We start from the raw sequence: 26,415 nt of genomic DNA on the forward strand, positions 1-26,415 counted from the left end.
TTAAAAGGTTCCTATTAATTAGCTTTAAGATTTTTTTAATACTTTGTATGCTTTTATAATTTTTTTCTGCTGCAACTTTAAAGAACTAGTGAAGTTGCACTTTTGACAATAAAAAATATTTTTTCTCACCATTCTCCCGGAAAAAAAAAATTATGGAACACTGCGGTCCAATTTAGTTGAACACCAAATAATATAAAATCAGTCAACCAGAAAGCTGCTTGATCTGAAACAGTTTTACATTTTTAAAATGTAGGATAAATACCAGCCACAGTGTGATTGCAGTGATATTAGAATCAAAACTTTCCAGATGTAGTTCATGAACTAAACTTATTTGTTGTTTTATTGTTTTTTCTATAGTTATTTTTTAACTATTGTTTATTAGTTATAATTTGTTATCTGATTGTGGTTCCAAGTAGTTATTTTAAATTCAATTATACAGTCTTTTAGTTTATTTCTATTAGGTTTTATTGTATTGTAAAAGTTTTGTCCACATTTAAAGTATTTTCAAAGTTCTTTATTTGATAATGTTTGCATTTTTTTTAATACAACATATATTTTTTCATGTTATGTCTACTTAAGTTATCATATAGTATTATATATCATTCAGTAAGGTTAATGTTGTAACTTACTTTTTGTTGTTTATAGCAGGGGCGTGTATAGACTTTTTTCAAAGGAAATTCACAAAATTTAGGTATGCACTGCAAGTTTAGTTGGCGCCGAAAAACTCTAAGTTAAAATTGCTTTTTTCTGCTTAAAAATAAAAAAAAAAACATATGAAAGTAATAGAAAATTAGTAAATTTTTATATTTATTATACTGTATTAAGTTTAGATAAATTAAAACTGAAAAAACCAAAAAAAGTTATGAACTTACAAATTTTGAATTAAATGTTAGTATAGATGGAGTTCTTACAAACTTTTCTTTTAAACTTTTAACTCTATACATTTATACATCTTTTTATAATAAAAGTAATTTCTTCAAGTAATTTAAAGTATAAAAATTAAAACTTCACTAAAAAAATATTTAGACTTAAACAACTAAATTAAAATATCCTTAAACTATAACTAAATGTTTGCCTGATGTTGCAGGGATTCTAATGATGGTTTTGAAATCTTTTGAGTTTAAAATTTCAAAAAATCAAGAATCAACTTTGTGGCCAACACATATACAAAAGTAAAACACATTAAATAAAAATTGAAATTTTACTAAAAAAAAATTTAAGAAAATTACAATTAAAATAAATTTTTAATTAATAAATTAAAAACATAGATTAAAATATCTTTAAATTATAATTAAATGTTTGCCTAATGGTGCAGGAATTCTAATTATGGTTTAAAAATCTCTTTGAGTTGAAAATTTCAAAAAATCAAGAAGCAACTTTGTGGCCAACAGATATACAAAAAAAATAACTTAAATAAAATTATTAAAATACCTTAAATGATAAAAGAATAAATTGCTAGGTGGTGTAGTTGTTTACAGATGATTTAGAAAAATTTTCAAGGTTTAAAAGCTTCACACAACATTAACATTTACAATACACTAAGTAAAATAAAATTTTAGTATTGATATTGGACATTTTTTAAGTAAAATTGTACTTACAAGTTGAAAAATAATACTCAATCAAAAGTTATTTACATGAAGTAGCAATTTATAATAGGAACTATGAGCATCTTAGTAAAAAAATTTACAGTAGAAAATAGTATTTTAAATCTTTTACCTACTATCACGTCACAAATAAAACTTTATTTTAAATCTATTTCAGCTAGGCAAAAACGAGCATTTTTCGTTACGGAAACTTATAATCTTTCAGTGTTATTAATTCAACATTCATTATTCAAAGTTTATCAAGTAAACAAAAGAAAGTCAATAATCAAAGTTTGTAGTGAAATTCTAAGAATTTTTTTTTTTCATTTTTCTTATTTTTTTTCAGGGGGTTCACAGGAAGCAGAAAACCAGTCAAAACACGCCCCTGGTTTATAGTGTGATTAGTAAATATATTGCAACCATAAAATTTAATACTTAAGTAACCTTCATTTATGGTTTAAAACCTTTTCAAAAATATTGATATAGATATACGTCTTCAAAAGTGTTCTGCTCTAGAAGGCTTATAGCTAGGAAACTAATTTTTTGTGTTCTCTTTTAATGTGATTTGCCACATACAATAAAAAGTAAAACAACTATAAAACTTTTATTTTTGAGGGCTAACAGATGCACCCTAATGCACATTGTAGAAAGAACTATAAAAACTTTAAAATCATAAAATTATTTAAATAATTTAAAAAAATAAACCCTGAAATTGCTTCAAAATAGTTACTTATATTACAAATATTCTTTTAACTGTTTCATAATCAAACATCAGTCTCGCTTTACACTTTTCAGATTAAAGTGGTTACATGAAATTCGGACAACTCAAATTCCAGCAATTAAAATTCTTAAAAAATATTTAATATACCTCACACACTAATATAAAATAATAAAAAATAGTTTAAGATCTTATTAAAATCTACAAGCCACTTTTAATTTTTTGCAAAACCTTAAATGTTTGTTAATAAGTTTTAAAATTACTAAAAATAAAAATGGATCTTATTATTTTATTACAAAAAGAAAAAAAAAGCTTTTAGATACTAATAGGAACTAGATATGTATTTTTATGTTTGATAAATATACATTAATTTTTTAGTTGTGACCATTTAAATTTTTCTAACAATTTCAATTGTCCGAATTTGAATAGTCGTGCACACGATTAAAGTAGACTGATTTTGTATTTTGTCACATTTTTTAATGTATTATGCCGATGGTAGGAACCTTTTATACTCAGCGGCATAGTTTCACCTGATAATAAAAAACGGAGCGAACTTGTAATAGATATCTCTATCTTGCTTAAATTTCTAAAACTGAACTAAAAATTACCATTCAACTGTAAAACTGCAATGAATTAATTTAAACACTATGAAATATATAAGCAATATTGAATTTAAGTTTTATAATTTACTCATTATTCTTAATTTAATAGAAAACATCTTTTCAAACTTGATCGAGTAAACCAAGCTGTTTTTTTAATTTCAAATCAAGTTATTCATCCATGTTTTATCAAACTTATTTTTAGTATTAAAGTAGTTACAATGAAAAATAACATGTCTAAACAAAACCAAGACGTACCAGCAAAAAGATGCAAACTCAATCACTTTGAAAAAACATTTGTGGAAACAACTGGAAATTTACTCGACTGTGGTAAAGCTATTAGAAGGACTGAAAACAAAACTTTTGTGAAATTGTGCAAGAGTAGTGCTGAGAAAGTTTTGGCGAAGAAAAAAACGGAAAATTTAAACAACGTTTTCGAAGCAGGTTGCGCTATTTTAAAAACTTACTATTTTTATTTATTTAAAATTTTTATAAATATTTTCCATAAAAATATTATCGAGCTTACTGATAATTGTATTACTGATATGTACTGCTATAGTCAAAGTAAAATAAAGGGGTGGATTTTTTATGAGGTCTTTATATATGATTCTTCATTTATGTCTATAGTTACAGCAATTTTGCCAAAAAGTAATGCTCCAATATTTTGACTACGTCACAAAATAGTTATAAAATAGTTGAAAAAATGAAGGTAGGACTTTTTTATGGTTAGTTTTTTATCGAGTTGTACTTTTTATGGGTGTAATTGCAGCAACTTAGCAAGAAAGGCTCCAATAAATGTTCTGAAATTGTTTGCTTTAAATAACAGTGGCCAAGTCCATAGGAGTCCAAATGATTGCTTAAAAATACTTATAATTAAAAATTTTTAATGTTGAAAATCATTGGCGACACATGTACAAAAAACAGTGATTTTTGTTACTATAAACATATCGATGTACTTATATAGAAGGGTTATAATTAAACTGATGGTCGGAGTACTTTATTGATCTATTGTTTGCTTAGCTTTAAACACCACAAAGTGTAGAATAACATTAAAAATAGATTTAATTAAAGTGTACACTTTGTCTTTTTACGTCAAATGGCCTTAAACCAAATAGAAAAACTTCAGTTAAAATAAGTTATTTGATTTTCTGTACAAAAATGTTTCTCTTAAATATGAATTCAAAAGCTACTAATATTATATAACTAAAAAATTAATAATAATATTAATAATAATCTTTTTGGCTACCAAAGTTTTAAGAAAAAAAAATCTAAACTTTTGATATCTTTTAAAACATAAGTCTTATTTTCTTTTAAAGAAACACCTTATTATTAAACTTTATTTAATATGTATTATGATTTTTTCAAAATTACAACATTCCAATAAATATCAAGGTTTAATGGTCACCCTGTTAGCTTTATTCTAAATTAAAAATGGAATTGAAACTAATATCAATTTTTTATAAATAGTTGAAGTTTATTTTATGACTTGAAGCTACCAAAATTTATAACAAAAAAGTTAAAAAAATCAATAGCTTGTACTGTGTTTAAAATTAAATGTCTAACTTGAACAAAAAGGTGAATTTTTGTGAACTAAAAAGCAGATTAATCAAACACTATATATATTACTTTAATAACATAGGAAATGTTTAGTAATATTTTATTGGCTAAATTCAGGTTTATTTTTATTATTAATAAGAAAAAGCAAACAAAGTAAATTAACCTAGGGCTAAACAACAATTATGTTTTGTTTACAAAGTTTAGGCTTTAAAAATTACCCAAAGTAAAGTTAATGACGTCATCAAAGTAATGTGTACTGTTTTACAATATTGCTGCAATTGAAAGTACCCAATATTAAAAGTACTCATAAAAACTATTACTAAAAAATAAGTCATGATGAAAAGAAAAATTATTATCTTAAATAAAAAACCGGCTCCATTAAAAGTCCTTCTGCTAACTTCTGGAGCTTATTTTTGTAAATATTAAATAAAAAGCGTCTATGCCTGCAGGAAATGCACTTTGTTTAAGATCATTATTTGTAAACAAATGTAATTACATGCAGATAAAAAAACATACAAACTTTCTTCCGTGGTTTATTAGCCTTTAATAATATGTAATAACAATTATAAAATTGGTCGAGCGAAAATTTTGTAATTTTATTTAAACTATAGATAATTTTACAAACATTTTACTTTTTATCTACAATTACAGGAGAAAATAAATTAAATTTCTAATTAATTTGGGTTTGAAAACTATATTTAAAAACATTACCTACTATGATACCATATACGTTTTCGATTTTATGATTATTTTTAGTAAATATGATTTTCTAATTTAAAACACATTTAATAAATTAATAAAGTTATTAAAGGGATGTGTTTAGGTAAGCAAAAACGAGGAAAAATGATTAATTTAAGTTCAAACTAAACTTAAAGAGTTTACTCGCGTAGTGTTTAAAAACAAAAATCCCGTAAGCTTTTAAACTTTATTTTGAAATTAAGCTGAAGTTAATACCTGCTCTTGTTTAAAAGTTCAATTTAAACCATTAAATAATCAAATTACATTTATTTGATTCGCACCCATTGTGTGTAGCACAATGGCACTAAATGTACACATAAATACGTTTTACCCTTACGTAAAAAGTTTACAAAGTACAAAATTAAGTAACTAAATACAATTTTCAATTGTAAAACTGTTTATAACGAAATTTATATTATTATCAAACGGTCTTCAAACACTTTTGCCACTAAAAAGTTATAAGAGCCAAACTATTTTGTTAGTTTAGTAAGCAAAGTTAAACTATTTACTCGGGAAATAGTAATAGTTGACAGCGATGATAAAAATATTTATTTCGATGACTTTTCTAATTATTTATGTGTTGAAAAAACATAACAGTGTTAATGATAGCTTTAAAACTAGTAGTATCAAAAGACGAAATAATGCTTGTAAGGGTCAAAAATATAATTCAAGTATTTATACAGACATTAAGCTAGAAATGTATGTTAGATTGTTTATAACTTTTTATACTTAAATCTTTTTTTTACTATTTTAATTCACTTGAGAGGTGGGAAGATTATGTCACCAAAACCGGATCGTAAATAAAATATCTAATTTGCACGCCTCTATTTAAATAGTTATAATTAAGTGAAAATATTGAATATCTTACAACTATTTAAAAGTTTCTTTTAAACAAAATGCGAGTTACTTCTTAAAGTTTACTTAAAAAAAAAGTAAAATGTTCTTACTCTAGTTTGCCTAACACATCTCTTTAATACCTTATTGTTTAAATAACTTATTATTAAAATATGCCTTTAATTTAAAAACCATATGTACAAAATATGTTCAGAATATAGAAGCAGTCTTATAGTATCAATATATAGACCACGGTTTCCGAAATCTTTTAAATTTGCCTCCTTTGAAAAAAATTATCTTTTGCTCTTCATCGACAACTCAAGAGTATTTAATGTAAGTTTCAAATTTTGGCTTTAAAGTCTCCTGTAGCTCCTTTACTAGTCACGACATCTCTTTGGCTAAAAGTGGTTCATATGACCTACTTTGAGAAACCCTTGTGTAGACCTTAATATGTATTATATACAAATTTCAAAAATTTTATTTTCAAAACTATTTGTAGTTATCCGTTAAATTTATTCTTTCTGTAAATACAACTTATAAATTAAAAGTTTATAAAAGTACACATAGTTTAAGCTAAATTACTCAATTAGAAATTTTATGATTGTTATAAAAGTAGTTAAAATTTAATCAAAAAAATTAAATTAAAAATTTATGCATGTATATTTTTGTTTTTGTGCATGTATTTGTTTACAAATAAAGATCACAAACAAAGCGCATTTATTTTAGGCCGAGGTGCTTTTTCTTGTATGTTTACAAAAAAAAAGTTTCAAAAAATAGCGATAGGATTTTTAACGAAGTCAATTTTTGCAGCATTTTTTTATACATAATTTCAATTTTTTATTTCAGCCTGACTTATTTTTGTAATTTTTTTGTTTTGTTAAGCAGCCAAATAAATATTTATTCAGATAAACTCTTACCATGCTTAACAACGACTAAGTTTGGCTGAAAACTAAAGTGTACTTATCTAATTTCAAACATTTTCACAGGAACAACGGGATACGACCGGAGCAAAACGTTTCAGCGTTTCGAACCCGAACATTTCATTTTAGACGAAAGCGTGAAACGAGAAGTCGTCGACCGCATGAGCGACAAAATGAGCCTCGAAAATGTGGCGACTTACCACAAGGTGGCGAAAACGTTCGGCATGCCCTCATTTTCAAAAGCGACTTTGCGCTGCATGGAGCGCTTCTTCGTCGCAGCTGCCGGAAGCCAAAACTTCCTGCACCTCGATTTCGCGCTGTTGAGCGCAATTCTGTCCAGTACGAAGCTGAACGTCACGTCGGAGATGGAGGTGCTTCGCGTCGCCGACCGCTGGGTGAGCTTCGGAGGCGCGGAGAGGCGCAAGTATTCAACGCGCCTCCTCGCGGAAGTCCGTCTTCCTCTGCTTTCCAACCACGAACTGGATCAATTTTTAAACGAGTCTTTGGCGTTTCGGAGATGCGAAACTTGCTTCTCGCTGATCGACGACGTCTTGAAGGGAAAAACCCGAAACAAGGAGATCGAGCCGAGGCGCTGCGACGACTTGGACCTGGTAGTCGTCGGCGGCAGGAGCTTGCTCCACATGAGCCAGCCCGTGCAGCGAATCGACGGGAGAAACGGCTCGGTGACGAAATGCGCAGATTTGGAGTTTCCTCAATACCGGGAGTTCTGGGCTTCGGTGTGCGTAGACGGCTGCGTTTACGCTTTCGGCGGCAGTGAAGATGACGCGCAGAATGTCGCGGTGAAAAAGTTGCCGGTGGGCGGTCAAGAGTGGCAAGACATTGCCGACCTGGACCTGATTGCAACCTACTTCGGCTTGTGCGCCTTCATGGGCCACATCTACGTTGTTGGCGCGTGGGTGTTTGACGATTCTGAGGTGTGGTCAGAGGCTCGCTGCATCAGGTTCGACGCGAAAAGGCACGGTTGGGAGGATGTCGGCAGGCTGCGCGAGGCGAGGACGCAAATGGGAAGCGCGGTTTTCAGAGGCAAGGTTGTGGCGTGCGGCGGATTTCAGGATCGGGACGGCGCCGAAAACAGGAGGATTTTGTCGAGCGTGGAAGCGTACGACAGCGCAGCCGACGAGTGGGCTTTCATGCCGAGCATGATCGAGCAAAGAATAGACTGTCAGCTGGCGGCCATCGGAAACAAGTTGTTCGTGTTCGGCGGCGGGCCTGCGACCTGCGAGGTCTTCGATTACGTTTGCGACCGGTTCGTTTTTCTGAAAATGCCGCCCGTGGAAGTTAACCTCGCACGGTGTGCCGTTTCGGTTTGGGGAAGCAGAGTGGTTGTTTTCTTGGACGGCAGCGGGAAAAAGGCGGTTTACGACGCGGAAGCACGCGATTGGTCGGTTGAGAGTTGTGACGTAACAACCGAATATTCGAGGTACGGGGTCGTGGAAGTTCCTGCGCCGTTTGGCGGCAAGAAGACTCAGTAAAATATTTTCACAATAACTTCCCTCGCATGCCCGTAAGCAAGTCAAAGTCTGTGACGTGAAAGCCTCGATGCATGTTTGCGCTTGCCTAGTTTATTAAATTTTTTTTTTAATATTTTGTTTTAATTGCTAAATAAAGTATTATTTTGAATTAAAGTAACTGTTACTGTTTTAGAATATATTTGTCTAAAGTTTTGTGCGCTATGCTATTTTGCAAGTTTAACATTTTACTATTAGAACGCAACTAATAAGTGTTGATAATTTTAGTTCTAAAAATGTTTCAATCTAAGCTGTATTTTGTATATATATATATATATAAAATAAGGTTATTATTCAAACTTGAACACTTTCTACAGAGCCCACTTAGGGCTTTTAAATAATCTATTGGAAAAGTACGATTTTAAAAATACTGGTACATATGTTTCATAAAGCTAAGTGCTTTGATCATCAGCCAGTTCAATTTATAACAAAAAGAATTTTACTAAACATAGATGCAAAAGTTGTACAAAAAAACAAAAAACAGTATGACGTAAAATTGTGCATAACAAAAATTCAGTACAAAAATCGATCTTCCATCTAACTAATCAAACAACTAAAATTAGCAAAAACACCACTTAAATGACTATAAAATATTTTAAAATTTTTTGTAAATTTACATATTGTATATTGTAAAATACAATAAGTTTTGAAATATTTTGTGCTCTATTTATGAGAAAATTTTTACCATTTATAAACTTTTTAATTTCTCTTCCCCCGCACAACAACCAAAATCTAATATTGATCATAGACAACGAATCAAAGATTGTATATAATGACTTTTGTTAAAGAAATGTCTCGTTTTATGTAATGCACTTAATGATTTTGGTAACTATGTTTTTATATGACCTATGCGTTCAGACGAATTTTAACTTCTGTCTATAGTTATTCCTAAATACATATAACAATTTGTTTTTGCACATTAAGATTTTTTTTGTTAGGTGTCGAGGCGTACTTTTGAAAATTTATGTGTCTATCCAATATCCATGCGCTCTACTATAGATTTTATTTGTGTGATATTATAATGATTGGTTTTCAAAGCTAAAAGTTCTACTAGAAATAATTTACTTATAAACGTAGCAGCTTAAATATTCTAATTATACAAAAAAAGGTTTTGTTGAATAACGTTTAACTTATTCTGTGAGTATTTCATGAAGTTAATCACAAAATGGACACAAGTAAGTTAAAATAATCTAACTTCTTAAAGAAAAGACATTAAAAATATAAAATGATGGGTGAAGGTGGTCTACCTTAATTTTTAGAAGTTAATTTTATGTTGTAGAGTTTTATCTGAGCTATCAGCAATTCAAAAAAGTTAAAAGTAGCATTTGAGTTATAAGCGATCAAAGTCGGTGTGCTCAATAGGTTTCTAATAGAAAACGCAAACCAAAAACGCGAAAAATACCGTTTTATGAAAAATCTACCATTTTCTTAACTTTTTAACTAATCCTCTTAAAACTCTACAGAAAGTCCATCACTAATATTAAAACAGATTTGATGCAGAATTTTATTATATTAAAAAAAAACCAAACTTTTATTTAAAAAAAAACCACCTGTTTTACTTGTTTTATAATTTCTTTATGATATTTCTAAAATTAAAATTTTTAAAGTGAAACTTCAATCTATATAAGGAAAGTTTCCTAAACGTTAAGATCTCTAGGTCAAAAAATATTGGTAAATAAGTTTTTAGTGATATTTTAATTTTCCTAAAATTTACCTAAAAAGTTAAATAAAAACTTTAAAAAAAATAACAATATCTTAAATATTAATCAAATTTTTAATTCTATAAAAACTGGTTTGTACTTTGTACTCAAAGCTTTTATACAAGAACCAATTACAAAAAAAGCTACTTTTTTTTTGTTAATACTCTTCTCAAATTTTTAGTGCTGTTTTGAAACCAAACATCATTAAATGCTGATGTGTTATCCTTTTCATTTCTGCTGTTTGATAATTTTTACTTACAAAAAATTTTATACTTACAAGAACAAAGCTGCTTACCCAAACTTATACCTAACAACACACATGACATTGAAGTTTGATTCATAATTCAACTTGTTGTTCTTCAATTGGTTTCGTTTCTTCATTCAACTGATTATTTTTGTTTTTCGAGTTGCTTCTTGATCTCAAGATCTTCAGAATTTATTACAAAAAATATTTTGTTCCTTTGCAAAGTTATGATTAAAATAGATAAAATTTTAGATGAAGTTTAGATTAAAGCATACCTGAAATAAACTGTATACAATAGATGTTATACTTGTAAATTTACTTTTACTTTACTGTGAGTAAAAACTATCGCTTTTTGAGCTTGTAAAAGAAATGAAATAAAGATATTTAAAATTAGAAGTGTGCATATAAACTGAGTGGAATCCTTACTGCATTGTTTTAATAAAACAAACAATTAGATTTCTTTAGCGTCCTCTGCAGCTGACCAACGTGCTCATCACAATCGCAAAGATCCCCCGTCCCGAAACTTGTACTCAGCGGTCTACCACTAACCCTGTACGCGCAAACTAGCAGGTAGTTGGCGCTGCGGAGCGTGTTAGGGTCGATTTTGACGGTGATTTCCCGCGTTTTATCGCACCCCGCCTGCCCCAACGACTTTATGATGTTGTTGAATTTTAATTTTGATAATGAATCAGTTTTTCCGATCGTAGCATGTCAAGTTTTTTGTTTTGGCGCGTTGTTTCGCACCCCGCCTGCTTTAATTTGCTCTTGAATATTATCTATTTAATCTAAGTGGCTGTTTCTTATCTTATACTACTTAATCGTTTAATTGCTTATCTTTAATTACTAGCCGTCAAAGTTTATTTATATTCAACAAAGGAACTATTTGATACAGTTTATTGCTTTCGATAAACTTAAACAGTTTGAATAGTTCAGACACAAGTTGAGACATTTTTTTTACTCTTTAGAAACAAATAAAACTAAAACAACATAACAATATGCTCACAACTCAATACTTTAAGTTTTATGTTGTTTCTAAGGAGGTTTATCAGCGCTCTGCCGTCTGCATAGTTGCTATCGTGGGAAAACCCCAAGGTAAAGTCTCCTCAACCCCACAAGCTGCTCGCAGCTCACCATGAACGGGTTCTTGTTGACGTACACCTGTTTTAAAGAAAACTTTAAAGTTTTATTAAACTTGTACTTCTTTTTGAAAAAAAAAAAGAAAAAATTTTAATTACTATCGAGAATAATTAATCAAACCGAAAAGAAGGCGTATGTTATTGAGTACGACAGATGTTTTTTTTCATAATTCCCATCAAACTGGTGTGAGATGAAAGGACTTGTTTCAATCCTTTCGTCATTTGCAGTTCGGCGATTTCTGCTTTGTTTTCCTAACATCTAAAAACATTGCTAAATCTCATTAATTAAAAAAATAAATTACCAGTAAAAATGAGCATTAATGTTTTAATTATAGACTAATAAAAACTAGTTATAATGGAAGTTAAACTATTTTAAACAACTCAATGATGTTTATCTGGTAGGCATTAATAAGATGTTTTAAATTTATTTTATATTAACAATTTTGTTTAAAAGTTGAATAGTAGTAAAGTTTTTTTTAATACAGTTCTAATATTTTGTGTTCTTTGTTATTAAACATAAAGCTCCCGCTTTTTTTTGAAGCACACTTAAACAGTTTTTCTAAATAACCAAACAACCAAGCATTAAATGAAGTCAGTTTTTTTAACCTATCTATACCATCGTATTTAATCAACAAAAACTAGTTTGGTGTCGTTACCCTCACCACTACCTTGTTCGAGTTGTGATTGGCTGGTGACGTCGATGACGTATCACTCTGTGACGTCACACTGCAGTTGTGAACAAAGTAGTCGATCCAGTCTTGTGTGGGCAGAGTGCCCAAGTGCTTTGTTAATAAGTCTTTTATCGTCATATTTTTGTGACTATTAATGCGTACAGAAAAATTTTTTTTTTCCTAAGGTTTTTTTCATTTGTATGAATTAATATTCAAAAGCTGGGGTGAATTTCGTTTTATCAATAAAAATTTTTTAAAACTTTCATTGACAAAGCAGCTGTATGAACAAATAACATAAATTAATTTTTTTATAATTAAGAGTATTCAACTTTTTAAAATAAGTTGTTTAATAAAATGACTTTACAAGATAGAGAGTTTTCAAAAAATTTAGAAAAATGTTTTATAGTAATATATTTCTAATTTGTTTTAGTAATTGTTTTAGTAAACACTTTAAAGATGTAAGAATTAAAAACTGTGTGACAGGCACAGGACCTAAACTTATTTCTTATATGCATTTTCGTTAGAAGTGTTTAAATTTTTATAGAACATAAAATTCTATAATCTATGCATTTTTTTTCAAGTAATTTATTCTAAACAACTTAAAAACATATTTATTTTGAGTAGATGCAAAATATGTACGAAGACACTTTTAAACGGGTTGATTTTTATATCCCTTTTTTATAACTAATCTTTATTCATTATTATTTATTTACTATCACTGTTACCCCTAACCCTTACCTCAAACGGTAACTTTTATTTTCTTTTTTTTTTTTTTTGTTCGTTTATTTTTATCTTTCTGTTACGATTTCTTTCTTTTACTGCAAAACTGTTACTTTAATTATTGTTTTCTTTTTGTTTTTATTATTACTGTTACCACTAACCCTTACCCTCGGTCGGTAACTTGAACTTTTTTTTATACTAACTATTTATTTTATTACCTTTTTTACCAATAATTTTCAGTCGGTATCTTTTTTTTGTTATTTAACTGATTCTATTTATTTATTTTTTCCTTTATTGATCTTATTTTTACTCTCGTGTAAAATGACTTTTCGTTCGAAATTGATTCTTCGTGCAAAAGTGTCTTCGTGGAAAAGTGTTTTATCAAAACTGTCCTTGTGCAAAAACTTTTTTTCGCGCAAAATTGTCTTCGTGCATATTTAACCCGTTCCCAAATAACATATCTATTATCCAACGAACCGTAAAAAGTCTACTCAAATGTTCATATGTATATACTTTTACCTAGATTTTAGAGACCATAAAATAACTATCGCAAGTTTGCAATCTTTGGTTTAGGTATATACCAACAAAAACACTAAACACAACTGAAAACAATTCGTTACTTTTTTTTTCATGTTATATAATCTTCACATAGGTAGTTAATACGTAGCCTATTCATTTAAAAATTCTTTCTGTGGAACTTTACATTTTCTTTCTACTAGGCTATTCTATTTAAATAATATATGCATAAAAAAACAACAGAAAAGTAGACGGCGCGTTGACAAACGCTTTAAATATTTATTTGATCGACAAGTAAATAAGAACATTGGTAACTTTCTACATCTGATTACTGTAAATATTTTTGTTATTTTTTTGATACTCAAGTACAAATAGTTAGAAAAAACTTAAGGTCAATTATCTTACTTAAACTTAAATGCTTTAGTTTTTCAATTAACTTAGGTGTCGTATTAATGTTTTGATCATAAAAAGTCAATAGTTTAAAAATGAGCATTAATTATTTTAAAAATAAAAGGATTAATGTAGTTTAAAAGCATTTATAGCAAAAGTTAAGTATCAATTAAAGATCAAACAGTCAGGATCAGTTAAAAAACAAGAATTAAGTAGTTCAATGAATAGTTTTTAAATTAAATGCTGTAAATAAAAAAAGGTTAAAATAATTTTGCTAAAACATAAGGAAAACTTTATGTATTATTTATACATTAATTACGATTAATTTATTAAATCGAAAAAAGAATTTAAATTTTACAGTAATAAAAATTTAAGTAGTTAAAAAGTTTGTTAATTAAACAAAATAAATATTAGTTTTTAAAGTGGATATTGTTTATTTTTTTCTAATGTTTTATTTAACTTTTGATGTAGGCACAAGCAATAAAAAAAATAACACTGGTCTCAATAACGTCATACAGCCAGTTACTCCAGCTGTGATAAACAGTTAAAGTTAAGAATAAAAATATTGTAATTATACAATGTTATACTTCCAATAAAAAATACTTCTAACACGTAAGAAAAGTTAACTTAACTTAATTCTTTACTAAAAATTTACATTTACCTTTACATTATCAAAAGAGTGTTATTATATGTTATAAAAATTTTTTTAGATACTTATAGAGCCAGAGCTTTATATAATCATATATTATTAAATAATATTAATAATATCATTTTATTAATCATATTTTATTAAATATGATAGTTTAAAAATAACATCCAAACCTATTGTTTACGTATTCTAGTTAAGTAAATATTGCATACTTTTGTAATGAGAGTTTTAATACTTAGATACAACGTTAATAGTGCATTTTTTACACTTTTGTATTAATTAAAAGTTTAGTAATCAGTAATAATAAAATCTCAACTAATCATTCCGTATTAGATTTACAATCATTAATTAATAAAAATATTTCTATAAAAACTTATAATTTTCAAAAAATTAACAGATTATTACCATTGCATCTTAATGTTCGTAGTCATAAATACTAATGACAATAATAATGCTGTTGTGCTACACCTGCCGAGCCCTAAAACTATTAGAGAACTTAAAGCTGCATACAAGAAACAGCTCGGCAGTGTTAGCAAAGTCCATTTTTATTACGAAGACCAGTCTTTCCTGCATAGTTCATTATCAGTTTCAAATGAACGTGTTTTATATGCGAAGTTCTTTAAAGACAACCAGTAAGCATGATAAAAATGCAGCTTCTCCCGATACCAATGGAAAGAAAACAATTCAAATCAATGGAAATTTAACCAATGAAGCACCTGAAGTTCAACAAAAAGTTGATAACTATAATGTAATAGAAGATGAACCTCATTTTGAAGAGTTGTATGCGAACAAAAGTTCTATTAAGTATCTAGGTGAACGAGAAAAGTCTGATTGGATCGAGTACTTGAGACGTATGCAGCAACAGGGCCTCAAGTGGAATAACAACGTAGTACAATGTTTCTACGACAAAAACGACAGAAATGGTTTGAAGAACCTCACATACTACAACTTGTGGTATCTTGTATACCAACGAGGTTGGCTTGATGTCGTAATAGTCGACTGTGTTCTGTCATACTGTTTTAAAAACAAACATATAGGCTTCATAGGGACTGGCATAATAAAATTGATTGAAAACAATATGGTTGAAACTCCATTCACAGATGACAAGGACGGATATGTGGCTGTGAAAAACGTTGATGACTATCACTGGGTGTTCGTGTATGCCAGTTACAAAGACAAGACTTTCTATGTTGTGGATCCGCAGCACGGAAGCGAAGCGTTCTGTTCAAAATCACTCGTTGCTAAACTGAAATCAAACCACCGCAACGAAAATTCAAAGTGGAACTTGAACGAGTTTGGAGTCGAACAAATCGAGCACACCACGCAAGATGATTGGTGGAACTGCGGTGTTTATTGCATCGAGTTCGCGTTGAAAGTGCTCCACAGTTATCCAGACACACCGGCGGACTTGTTTGTTGAAAAGAAGGACTTGAATGCGTACAGGCAGTACTACGCTGCTCTACAACTCGAACTTTCGGAAAAGATCCGGTCAGATCCTGAGAACAAAGCTATTGTCCATGAAAAGGAAAAGTTAGAAGAGAAGTGAAAATTTTACAATCATGAATAAACATTCCTGATTTAGAAATGAATACAGATCCCTTCGGCTGCTGTTAGTCCATCACCTTGTATGAAGAGGTCATTTCTATCTTTTATAAATAATTGTGTTTTAGTTGAGTGTTTGCATTATGTATTAATATTTGAACTTTACATTAAAATTTTACTAAAAGTTTGCTCCTTATTTGACTTTACTTGAACTTTTACGTTAATTCTGTGTATGCATTATTTTTACTTTATAAAAAGCTCGCTTTCAGAATAAATTAAAGATATATAACAGTTTTTTGTTGTGTAGACTAAATAGTATATAAAACATACTAACTGTAAAAGGTTGTTAAAGTAAAATAGTTCTTTGGAAACAGCTTGAATCGGTAATATGTAAGAAAGCACACTGTTGCTAAGTTGACTTCAAAAATTGTTTAATCATTACAAAATAAACTGAACGGTCAAGGTTCAAAAAAAGAAGGTTTTTACGTTTGTAGATATGTATAAAGTAACTGAGCTTATTCTCTTTTACTATTGTGCCGGAGTTAGATAAGATTTACATTGACGAAAAATTATTTCTTCACTTTTATGCAAGCATCTTGAAAACTTTAATAAAAGTGTGTACAGTTAGAATAATTCTTTTTACTTTTTCATAAAAATTTCCAGTAACTAAAGGCTGCTGGGGTGGCTTTTAATAAAAAAATCTACTTATAAACAAACCTTATTAAATTAAAATTTTAAATAAATATTCAAATAATAAAAGATTTCAATAACCTGTTTAACTTTTTATGCATAAGTTTTAAGTTTAAGGTTTTATGTTGTCCATTTTAGCAAAAAGTTGTTAATATAATTTTAGTATACATTCTAACTAAAGACGTAGTAGTTTTTGGAATATATTTCTATTTAATAATTTATTTGGATAAATATTTGTATTATTCAATTTTGGACAAACTATAAAAGGCAAAATAAAAACTTGGAAGTCGTTTCACTTTAATTTTTGGAAACTTAGATTCTTGAATGATATGTTTTTTTGAAATTATTTTAAAATTATTTGAGTTAAATTAATATTGAAATTTTAAACTATTTATAGTAATAAGTTAGTAAGTTGTATATAAATGTTAATTTTCTATTTCCCATTAATGCTATTTGCATATTTAACTTGTGTCGTTCTTCCCAATTTGAGTAAAAGTTTTGTTTTAGTATATAATCAACTAATTACATGTGAATTTTTTAATTTATTTAAATTTTTTCATGGAGTTTTAATATATCTATGTTAGTAAATAGTAGTATAGTTCTTAAATAGAATACAATAAGCTGTTCTTACGGTACTAGTTTTTAAATTATTTTTACTCAATTCACAACAAGTTTGCTATGTTGTATAACACACTAAAGAAATATTATTCTTTTAAATTTACTTTATAAAAGTTTTTAATCTGTTTTTAAATAAACTTTGAGCTATATTTATTTTTATTTATTTAATTTTTCAAAAAACTTTTGCAATAATTTTCACAACTCTCATTTCTGCACTATAGTTTTAATCGACTTCTTTAAATACAACCTTGTTTTATGCTACTTTCATTATAAACTACAAAAACATCGGCGAGAGTCTGAAGACTTTTTAGATTGATAACCACAGGTTTTTAAGCCTGATTAGTCCTGAAAGACGAAACTGATCTCAGTCTACCGAAGGCTTGTGGTCTGATGACTGAACTGGCATGATCAAACCTTTTGCTAACTTACACTACAAAACATAATATATCCATTAGTTTTTGTAAACTTGGATCGATTTAATACATTTTAAAAAATAAACAAACCACGTAGTAATAATTTAACTAGAGACTTTTATTTAAGAAGTTGTTAATGATTAAATTTTCTAGAGTTAATTGTTTCTTTTCCTAAGTAAAATTTTTTTGAGTAATCTACCATAACATACTTGTATGTTTAAAAATATGTTTTAAGTAACAACATGGGCAAACGTTTCTGTAGAGTAAATATTCTTTTATGTTATAACTGATTCTTTTATTTAATTCCTAATACTGTTTGTGTTTTTTAAAAATTTTTGAACCTTTTTAAAAACAAATTAAGGTATTTTTACTTGAAATTGTTTTTATTTTGTTGTACTTACAGTTTATCTGGTTAGAAAGTTACGTTAGAAAGTTTTATGGGAAAGATATTTTTACTGCCTTTAATTTATAAATTTCTTACAGAGTTATGGAATAAACTTTTTTGTAAAAAACTTTACTAACTAAAACATGTTTCTAAAACGAAGGTAAAAAATAACTTGGTTTTTAAAACTTTTATAACAATTGTTTAACATTTTATTAAACGAATAAATAATACATTTATAATGTGTTATTTGCTTAGAATTATACTAAAAGTTTTATGGAATATTTCAAACTAACACATTTTAACTAATTTTCTAAGTTCTATTTAATTGTATGTTCTGTCCAACAGGGTAAAGAAAAACAATATATGATAAGATTCTAAAGTATTTATATTTTACATTTATTTTAAAGTTAGTTTTTCCGCTTTTATGACATAGTGTATATAGAATCATTAAAGAAAACTTAATAAATTCGTGAACTTTGAAAATTAGAAAGAAAATATGTAGTTGCATTAAATAACAATAAGTTTTTTAATTAGAAACTAAAGCAACAACTGCTGAAAGAACTTTTTATTTTTAATAAGAGAGCTAGTTGGAAATAGTTTTTCAGAGTTTTTATCTTACTATATAACAATAGTTTCTTATTTTTGTACAAAAGCTACTTAAGGTTTGGTAAATAAACAACTTAAATTTTTAGGTAGTGTAATCTAAAACATTATTCGGTATGGTTGTAAACATTTTTATTCTACTCAAAAAGAGTTTTTTTATTTAAAAAGTATTACTTTTATTTACTTCTATTCGAATTTAAAAGTTTTGATCATTGATACATCTTACTTGTTTAATTTTTGCTTATTGTCGAATAAGAAAGACTGAGTAGTTGGAATAATGATGTTTTCAGAAATTAAATTTTGGTAATTAATTGAAGTTTAAGTTAAGTAAGTAAATAGTTTGTTGAAATTTTAAAACTAGTTATTTCTATATTTTTGCAAAGCTTTTAGAACACATGGCTTTTAAATAACTTACAGTTTATAAAAGAAAGTTAAGTCTTCAAAGTCATAAAAGGTTTATTTGAAAACTGCTTTTAAATTTTTGGTAAAGTAATTATATTGAAAAGCTATATCAATTTATTAAATTTATCTAGAGCAGTACATATTTTTCTTCCGGTTTAAATATTTTGTTAAGTTAGTGATTGCTGTTAGAACTATGGTAATTTAAATAATCAATAATTATGACTGAACAGATTTTATAAACAAGCAAAAAGTTGTAAAACTTTACTCAATTAGATCTAAGCTTTAAATAATACAATTTTATATCACAGTAAAATATATTAAGTTAAGTTTTATACTTTTTGTTAGTACTCATTTATATTATTAAAATACATTATGTGATTTGTTTTTTACTAACTATTTTACTTCAAATTTAAAGTGATTTTATACAACTTTTAATTTCTTATTTTGTGTAGTAAGATAATTTTGTAAAATTTCATAAAAGTTTTACTTTAGTCAACTTTTAAAGTTCAAAAAACAAGCAAATTGTTTTGCTTAAAGTTCCAACAGTCATTATTTTTATTAATGAATTGTTTTTAAAATGATTATGTATTAAAGTTACTCTAACTAAGAGTCCCGGACAATACGTTAAAAGGTATCCTTAGTGTGCGACTCGATAAGCGAAAGGATCTTCGTGTACCAGTTCCTAGGACCAAATATTTTGAGCGATTTGTTTTCATCGTTCAATAAACTGTTGTTACTAAATTATAAGTTAAACTATTAAATAACTAAAATGCTAAGTAGTTTGTTGTTAAAAGCACTAGAATAATTTATTTTATCAACATCGTGAATTAATATACTTTTGTAAATAACTGCTAAGTTATTGAGCTATACTATAAGCACTGTTTAAATTAGAAAAAAAAACTTTGCTTTAATACAGCTATTTCTACTGAAGATTATTTACATAAAGTTTTTAAGATAAGTTTATTAAAGTTTAACAACTTATCTTAGCAAACACATTAAGGAAAAAAGGAGGTTAAGAAAGAGTTAAGAAAGTTGTTTGCAAAATAAAAATACAAAAAAAATAAAATAAATTGCACAAAAATGTTTTTATAGTTTATTTTCAGTTTGTTTAAATATTTGTTTTTGGTTAACAACCTTACAAACCAAATATGAAACAGCAAGTTTTTACTTTTTATCTTGAAGAACAACATTAACACTTAATTCTAGTTTGGTTTAGAAAAAGAAACTGGTCGCAAAACTTCAGATAGTAAATCGTTTTTTAGAAAAAAAGTACGTACAAAAAATGATCTAAAAATGTTCAACTTAATTAATACAATCGAGTTCATTAACTGTATTTCATCAGCTGTATAATCAACTGCTTATTTATTTACAAAAATTGCACAATTTCATAAGTATTACAAAACATACATTAGGAAAGCAGTAGTTCTTAATAGCTAATAGTGTTTGGTAAAGGAAATTTGAACAAAACAAGTTCGTAGAAAAATTTAAAAACAAACTTGTACAATATTAATTCATTTAAAATTGACTAACATTTCTCTGAGTTAAATTAATAATACAATTCCACGGATTAAAAGTTAAAAGCGTTTTTGTACCAAAATAAATACGATAGCTTGATTTTAAAACAGATATTTCATCCGAATAAAAAATATTGGTTTTTAATTTTTAAAAAATGATTTGTATTTTTAGTGTAAACCTTTTGTACAAAAATAATAACTAATTAGATGAGCGATCTATTTGGGAAACTAAAAAGTATTTTACAAACTAAACAAGCAAATTAGTTGTTCATATTCTATGTACATTTACATAAAAGTACAAATTTCAATAGTACAAAATTAAATAAATTTTAAAAAGAAATGAACTAGTTTAGAAAACTTAACTTATTATAACTACTAAATATCAAACTTTTTAGGTTGATATCTAAATAGATAACCTAAAAAAGTTTTGTCCATACACCCATTACTTTTAGTGAAACTTTTCATTCGTGGGTATAATAACTTTCAAATGACAAAATCTGAATCTAATCATCTAACTCACAACTATTATTCTAATAAAATCTTTTAAGCAATCTCATGTTGTTTGGTCTTGTTTGAAAAAAATATAATCTCGAACTCAAGCATTTAAGTATCTTATCTTTGCTTGCTATTTAACAAAAGATTTTAGTAATTTTATAACAATTAGGAAGTTTTTAGCGTCTGCTGAGTTTCTTAAATGAGTTATAAAGAAAAGAGATCGAAACTTCTTATGGCAGCTACTTAAATGGTTTTTTTAGATGACAAAGTTAATTTAGATAATTATTATAATGATCACGTAAATGATAAAAGCAACTATATTTCAATTCATAAGATAATTCTACTAAAATCGGTGTATCACAATAGTGTTAGTTTGTCTTCAATACTTATCGAACAATTAAACCTAAGTCTCAGACAATCGGAATCTTATGCTTGTTGTCAACAAAGTTTTAGTAATTTCTTGTGAAAAAAGTTTTAGATTACATTTTAATTACTATTTTTTCAAGAAATATTATCCTATCATCAGTGATATTATGACTTACTTTTTCTTAAGTATAAAGTAAGATGATTATTGTATAAAACTTTAATACAGAATTACAGTTCCTTATTTAAGAGAAGATCTTATTATTATGTTTGTGACTAACATTAATAACATCTTCTTCCAAAAAAAAGTGTTTTATCTTAACAATTTTATATGAATTACTTATAAAGACTTCAAGTTATTTAAATATTAGTTTATGCTCATATTTACTTTTTTTTCGACAGTCAATGAAATTTCTGGTAGCTAAAAACAATAAATTTTATAGATACGACCGTAACAATGATACTTAATTAAAAGTTTATATAGGAATAAGATCAAAACTTTAAAATTGACCTGCGAATACTCTTTCTAAAATATCTAAAAAAATTGACTGACAATAAAATTAAATTTACATCACAGAATAATAAATTATTACAAGCAACACGAAAATAAAAGTAAAATAAAAATTTGATTTTTCGGACTGGTTCTTGGATTGACACGATTGCCCAGTATAGAACCTTTCAAGTTTATTGTTCTGTTTAATAAATATTTATTATTAATTCACCTACTAAATTTCGGTTTTCTACGAAAGTTTTCATAGCATGTTATACAACATAGTAACAAATAAAAAATAAAATTGTAGTAAAAACTTACACTTAGGCCCATATTTTAATAATGAACAATAACTTCTTGTAACAGAAACTTATTTTAACTTACTTTTGGTATAAAACACACTTTTTTAGTCCAAGGAAAATAAAAAACTAACTTAATAAATTAACATTCAAAAAGAATTTTGAAAATGAAAACTGTTTTGGCAATTGTATCATTCAATTTTTAAACAAAAAACTTTACTTACATATGATAATAGAAACTAACTTGATAAATTAATATTTTAAAAGAATTTTATAAATGTTTTAGCAATTGTATTTTTTTTAACTTAAAGCTTTACTTACATAAGAGCAATGTATAAAAAAAGTAATGTTTTGAAATTTTATAAAACTCATAAGGTAAAATACAACCTATAAGTTGATATTTAATTACATAAACAAATTTAAAAGTTTTTTAGGCTAGAATTTTGAAATTAATTTTAAATATTTAATGTGTTACTTATGGGTTACTAATGGGTTAAAGTTACTTATTTGAAAAACAGTTTTGCTATGGAAGTGTCCTTGCTACAGATCATCAATAGTTAAAAGTTTACAAAAACTGCATTTTCAATATGTTAATAGAAAAATTTTGCAGTTTTATAAAGGATATTTTATTAATTAATACCAGATGAAGGCATTAGAATTAAATAGTTTTGTAAATTTATAGAAAAACTTTGCAATTTTAGTCTGACATTAAAGGACTTTTAATTAATTTTTTACCATTTGAAGACTTTGGAAAATAAGGAACTTTGACAACTTAAACTGACAAAATCAAACTTTTTTTTAATTTTGTCAATTTTCCTGACCTTTTTTCAAAAACCCCCATTTTTCTCTGACTTTTGTAATCTTTTTTAGTTTTTCCTGCCTTTTTCTGATTTCCTGACTTTTCCTGACCTTGTGGCAACCTTGAGCTTATCATCCAAAACCACACCCAAGTATTTTATACTATCTTTCTGCTCAATAAGAAAACCATAAACCGTCACACTAAATTCAAGTTTTTTTAAAGCTATATTGAAAAGCAAAAACTTTGTTTTTGTATAGTTAATGAAAAGTTTATTATCACGCAACCATTAATCAACTTTAACCAGCTCCTTGTTAATAACTTTATTTAAATACTAAGGGTCACTATGTTGGTAGCTTAAGCAGGCATCATCAGTAAACAATCTCATATTTATCTCTGTAGAGGAAAAAACATCATTAATATACACAAGAAACAATAAGAAACAAGTAACCAAAATCTAACATGAAAAAAAAAATTTCAAATGAAAACTATCAAATATATTCGTATCCATACTAAACACATGTAGGATTGATAACATTTAAATGTTTCTTAAGAAATTTAAATTAAATTAGTTTATACTTACCAGATTATATTTCTCAAGTTCATTAAATTGTGTAAATGTAATTATAAAAACTAGATATATTTATGAATTGGAAAATAAAATTTCTGAGTATTAAACTCATACTAGCAAACTTTTGTTTTTGCTTAACTGTTTTATTCTAGTTTAAATATTTGTTTACTCCATTAAAACCAGTAATAAAATAAAAGGTGTGCAACTTTAATGCCATTTGAGGTAAGAGCCTCTTTATGATAAGTACTGTTAGTAAAATTTAGTTTCAAAAGTATTAATTCCTAGTTTTTAAGGTGAAATCGTCAATAACTTAATTTATACTTACGCTTTAGTCAAATATGTTATAACAATTTTAAATAAACTAAGTATTGTTTCTGAATTGTAATAATTTAAAATTAACTTAATACTTATTTTTGCCATCATTAGTAGTAAATTAGAATAATCACATAAAATCACTATAGATTACAGTTATTCTTACTAAAGCTTTTCCAAATAAGCTTTTAGCTTACAGTTAAAAAACTAATCTTAATAAAAAGTAAATTGTATTCATTAGGTCTCAAACTTAGAACTTAATCTCACTTTTTTTTATATCAAAATAATAAGTTTGATTTAATTTGTTTTCTATCAATAGTTTTGATCTTTAATTTTAGATAAGATAGTAGTTAATTACTTTTAATTTATTTTTAAAAACAAATACATAACAGTTTAACACAATGAAAATTGTGTTTTAAGATTAAGAAAAGATATAACATTTTTTCTATTATTATTGCTGTTCTGCACTTACTTGTGTTCTTCTAAGGCTTAATAATTTTAAACCTTATAATTTAATTTTAGCTTATGATTTTACAATATATTTCAGCTAATATTTTTATCATTTAAAAAATTGTTTTAGAGGTAAATAAATCTTGTGGAAATGTTAATTAAATTTATCTAAAATAAGTTAAATTAGATATTTTCTTTTTTACTAATTCGAAAAACGGATGCTTTTTATTAAACTCATTTATGGTAGTTTTTAATAGATACGCAACTACTTTAATCATATAACTCTTACCCACTATCATTACTTTTGATAGTTCAAAGAAAAACCACATATTAATAAGTGTTCATATAAGGTTAAGTAATCATAATAACTTTTACCTGCAAAGTTCAAATACATTGCAAAAGTATATGTATCTTTAATTATTTATTTTACTTGTTCTAATTTCTATGTGTAGTTTGCTGTAGAAATCTTTATAGTTTTAAAGTACAAATTACAAACTTTCAAACTGTTTTAATCTTGAAATTAGAATCTGTACACAAAACATACTTCTTCAAAATCTTTTTAAGGTTATTATTACAGTAATTTTTTATAGTTTCCTATTTTTGATATCGTTAAAAGAAAACAAAATATTAATTTTTAACTTAATTTGATTTATTAAATGGATACTTTGGTTTAACTTTGTACCAAACTGCAAATTAAAAAAACTAAATAAGTATTTTGTTTTACTGCTAGATAACTTTAATTAAATAAAAACATTTTTGCAGCAAATCATAAAAAAGTCATGTTGTAGTTAATATACAAAAATTTTGTTTACTACCTACGTTTACATTGTTTGTTGGACAAAAAAAAGAAATTTTCCAAATATTTGATTCTACGACTTATTGTACAAAAGACTTTTTAGCTATCGAGTTGTACACCGTTTTAATATAGTTCAATTTAACGTTTTGTCCAGACCCATATAAAAGATACTGCGCAATTGAAATTAGTTCAGGTTGAACACAGTCTATTTTTTGAGCTTTTTCGAAATACTAACACTACTAACTTTTAAGCCAATCAGAGCCAACTTACTTTTTAGCCAATCAAAAGCTTACAACTTGGCAATAACTGATTCTATAGCAATAGATGATGCTAACATGTAAGCAAATGTAGACTAATATAAACATGTAAAACATGTAAGCAAATGTAAACTAATATAAACATGTAAGCAAATGTAAACTAATATAAACAAGTAAAATAAAATATGAACAAAAATTTGAAAAATACTACGAAATGTATTACAATTTATAGATATGATTTTAATGTGTTGACATAAGGCATAAGGCAAGGCTGTTTACAAATTGAAGATTTACAAAAGAAGATTTTTTTTTCTAGTGTATTCAGAATTTTTTTAATATGTATTGAAAGGTTTTATTAGACCTTTAATTCTATCAGGGTTGCTACACACTCAGGGAACTCAGGGGATTAAGAAAAACTCAAGGAAGTTTAAGGTTACTCAGGGAAAATTTTGTGGCTCAAAGAGTGGCAACACTGTTCTTTTTAGTTTTTTAGTCTTCCTTATTGGTTACAAGAAACAATTAGCTAAATATTTATTTAAAGTAACAACAGTTATTTTCTCATTTATGATGTTGTAATGAGAGTAATTGTTGTTTATTTATAAAGTTTTTGTTTGAGGTTGAGTATAATTAATTTTAAAGTGTTCCTTTTGTTTTTTTTTTAAATTTTAGTTTGAATAAAAAAATTATAATATTTTTTTTTTAGCTTTTAAATACAATTTAAATTGATTAACACAAAATGGTTAGTAGTTTTAGATTATGTTTTTCTTTTATTAAGAATGAATTATTGCTTATGTTTTTAATTTTAATTTAGTGTTTTATTTGAAATCTTTTAAAATATTATTGATTTTAGTTTTTGTTTTCTACAGAGTGCTAAGAAAGAGATTGAGATAGTTTTCAAAGGAGTTGACCAAAAAG

The 26,415-nt window shown here is 26.9% G+C and overlaps 1 protein-coding gene across 1 annotated transcript; it reads left to right on the forward strand.

Moving 5' to 3' along the window:
- Positions 1–3,133: 3,133 nt before the first annotated feature.
- On the forward strand, positions 3,134–8,442 carry LOC145831694 (kelch-like protein 35). Its single transcript, XM_082939006.1, has 2 exons — positions 3,134–3,344; positions 7,016–8,442. Exons 1-2 carry the CDS (start codon positions 3,134–3,136, stop codon positions 8,440–8,442), a joined length of 1,638 nt encoding a protein of 545 aa, XP_082795132.1.
- The last annotated feature ends 17,973 nt before the right edge of the window (positions 8,443–26,415 follow it).

This window comes from Thalia democratica, chromosome 3 (genome assembly GCF_965202585.1).
Source record: "Thalia democratica chromosome 3, ktThaDemo2.hap1.1, whole genome shotgun sequence".
Lineage (NCBI taxonomy): Eukaryota > Metazoa > Chordata > Thaliacea > Salpida > Salpidae > Thalia > Thalia democratica.

What these genes read in the sequence shown, in the direction of transcription:
- LOC145831694 (XM_082939006.1), top strand. Translation starts at nt 3,134, where the DNA reads ATGTCTAAACAAAACCAAGACGTACCAGCAAAAAGATGCAAACTCAAT. An exon ending in AAACAACGTTTTCGAAGCAG is followed by an intron (nt 3,345 to 7,015) that starts GTTGCGCTATTT and finishes ACATTTTCACAG; the next exon opens with GAACAACGGGATACGACCGG.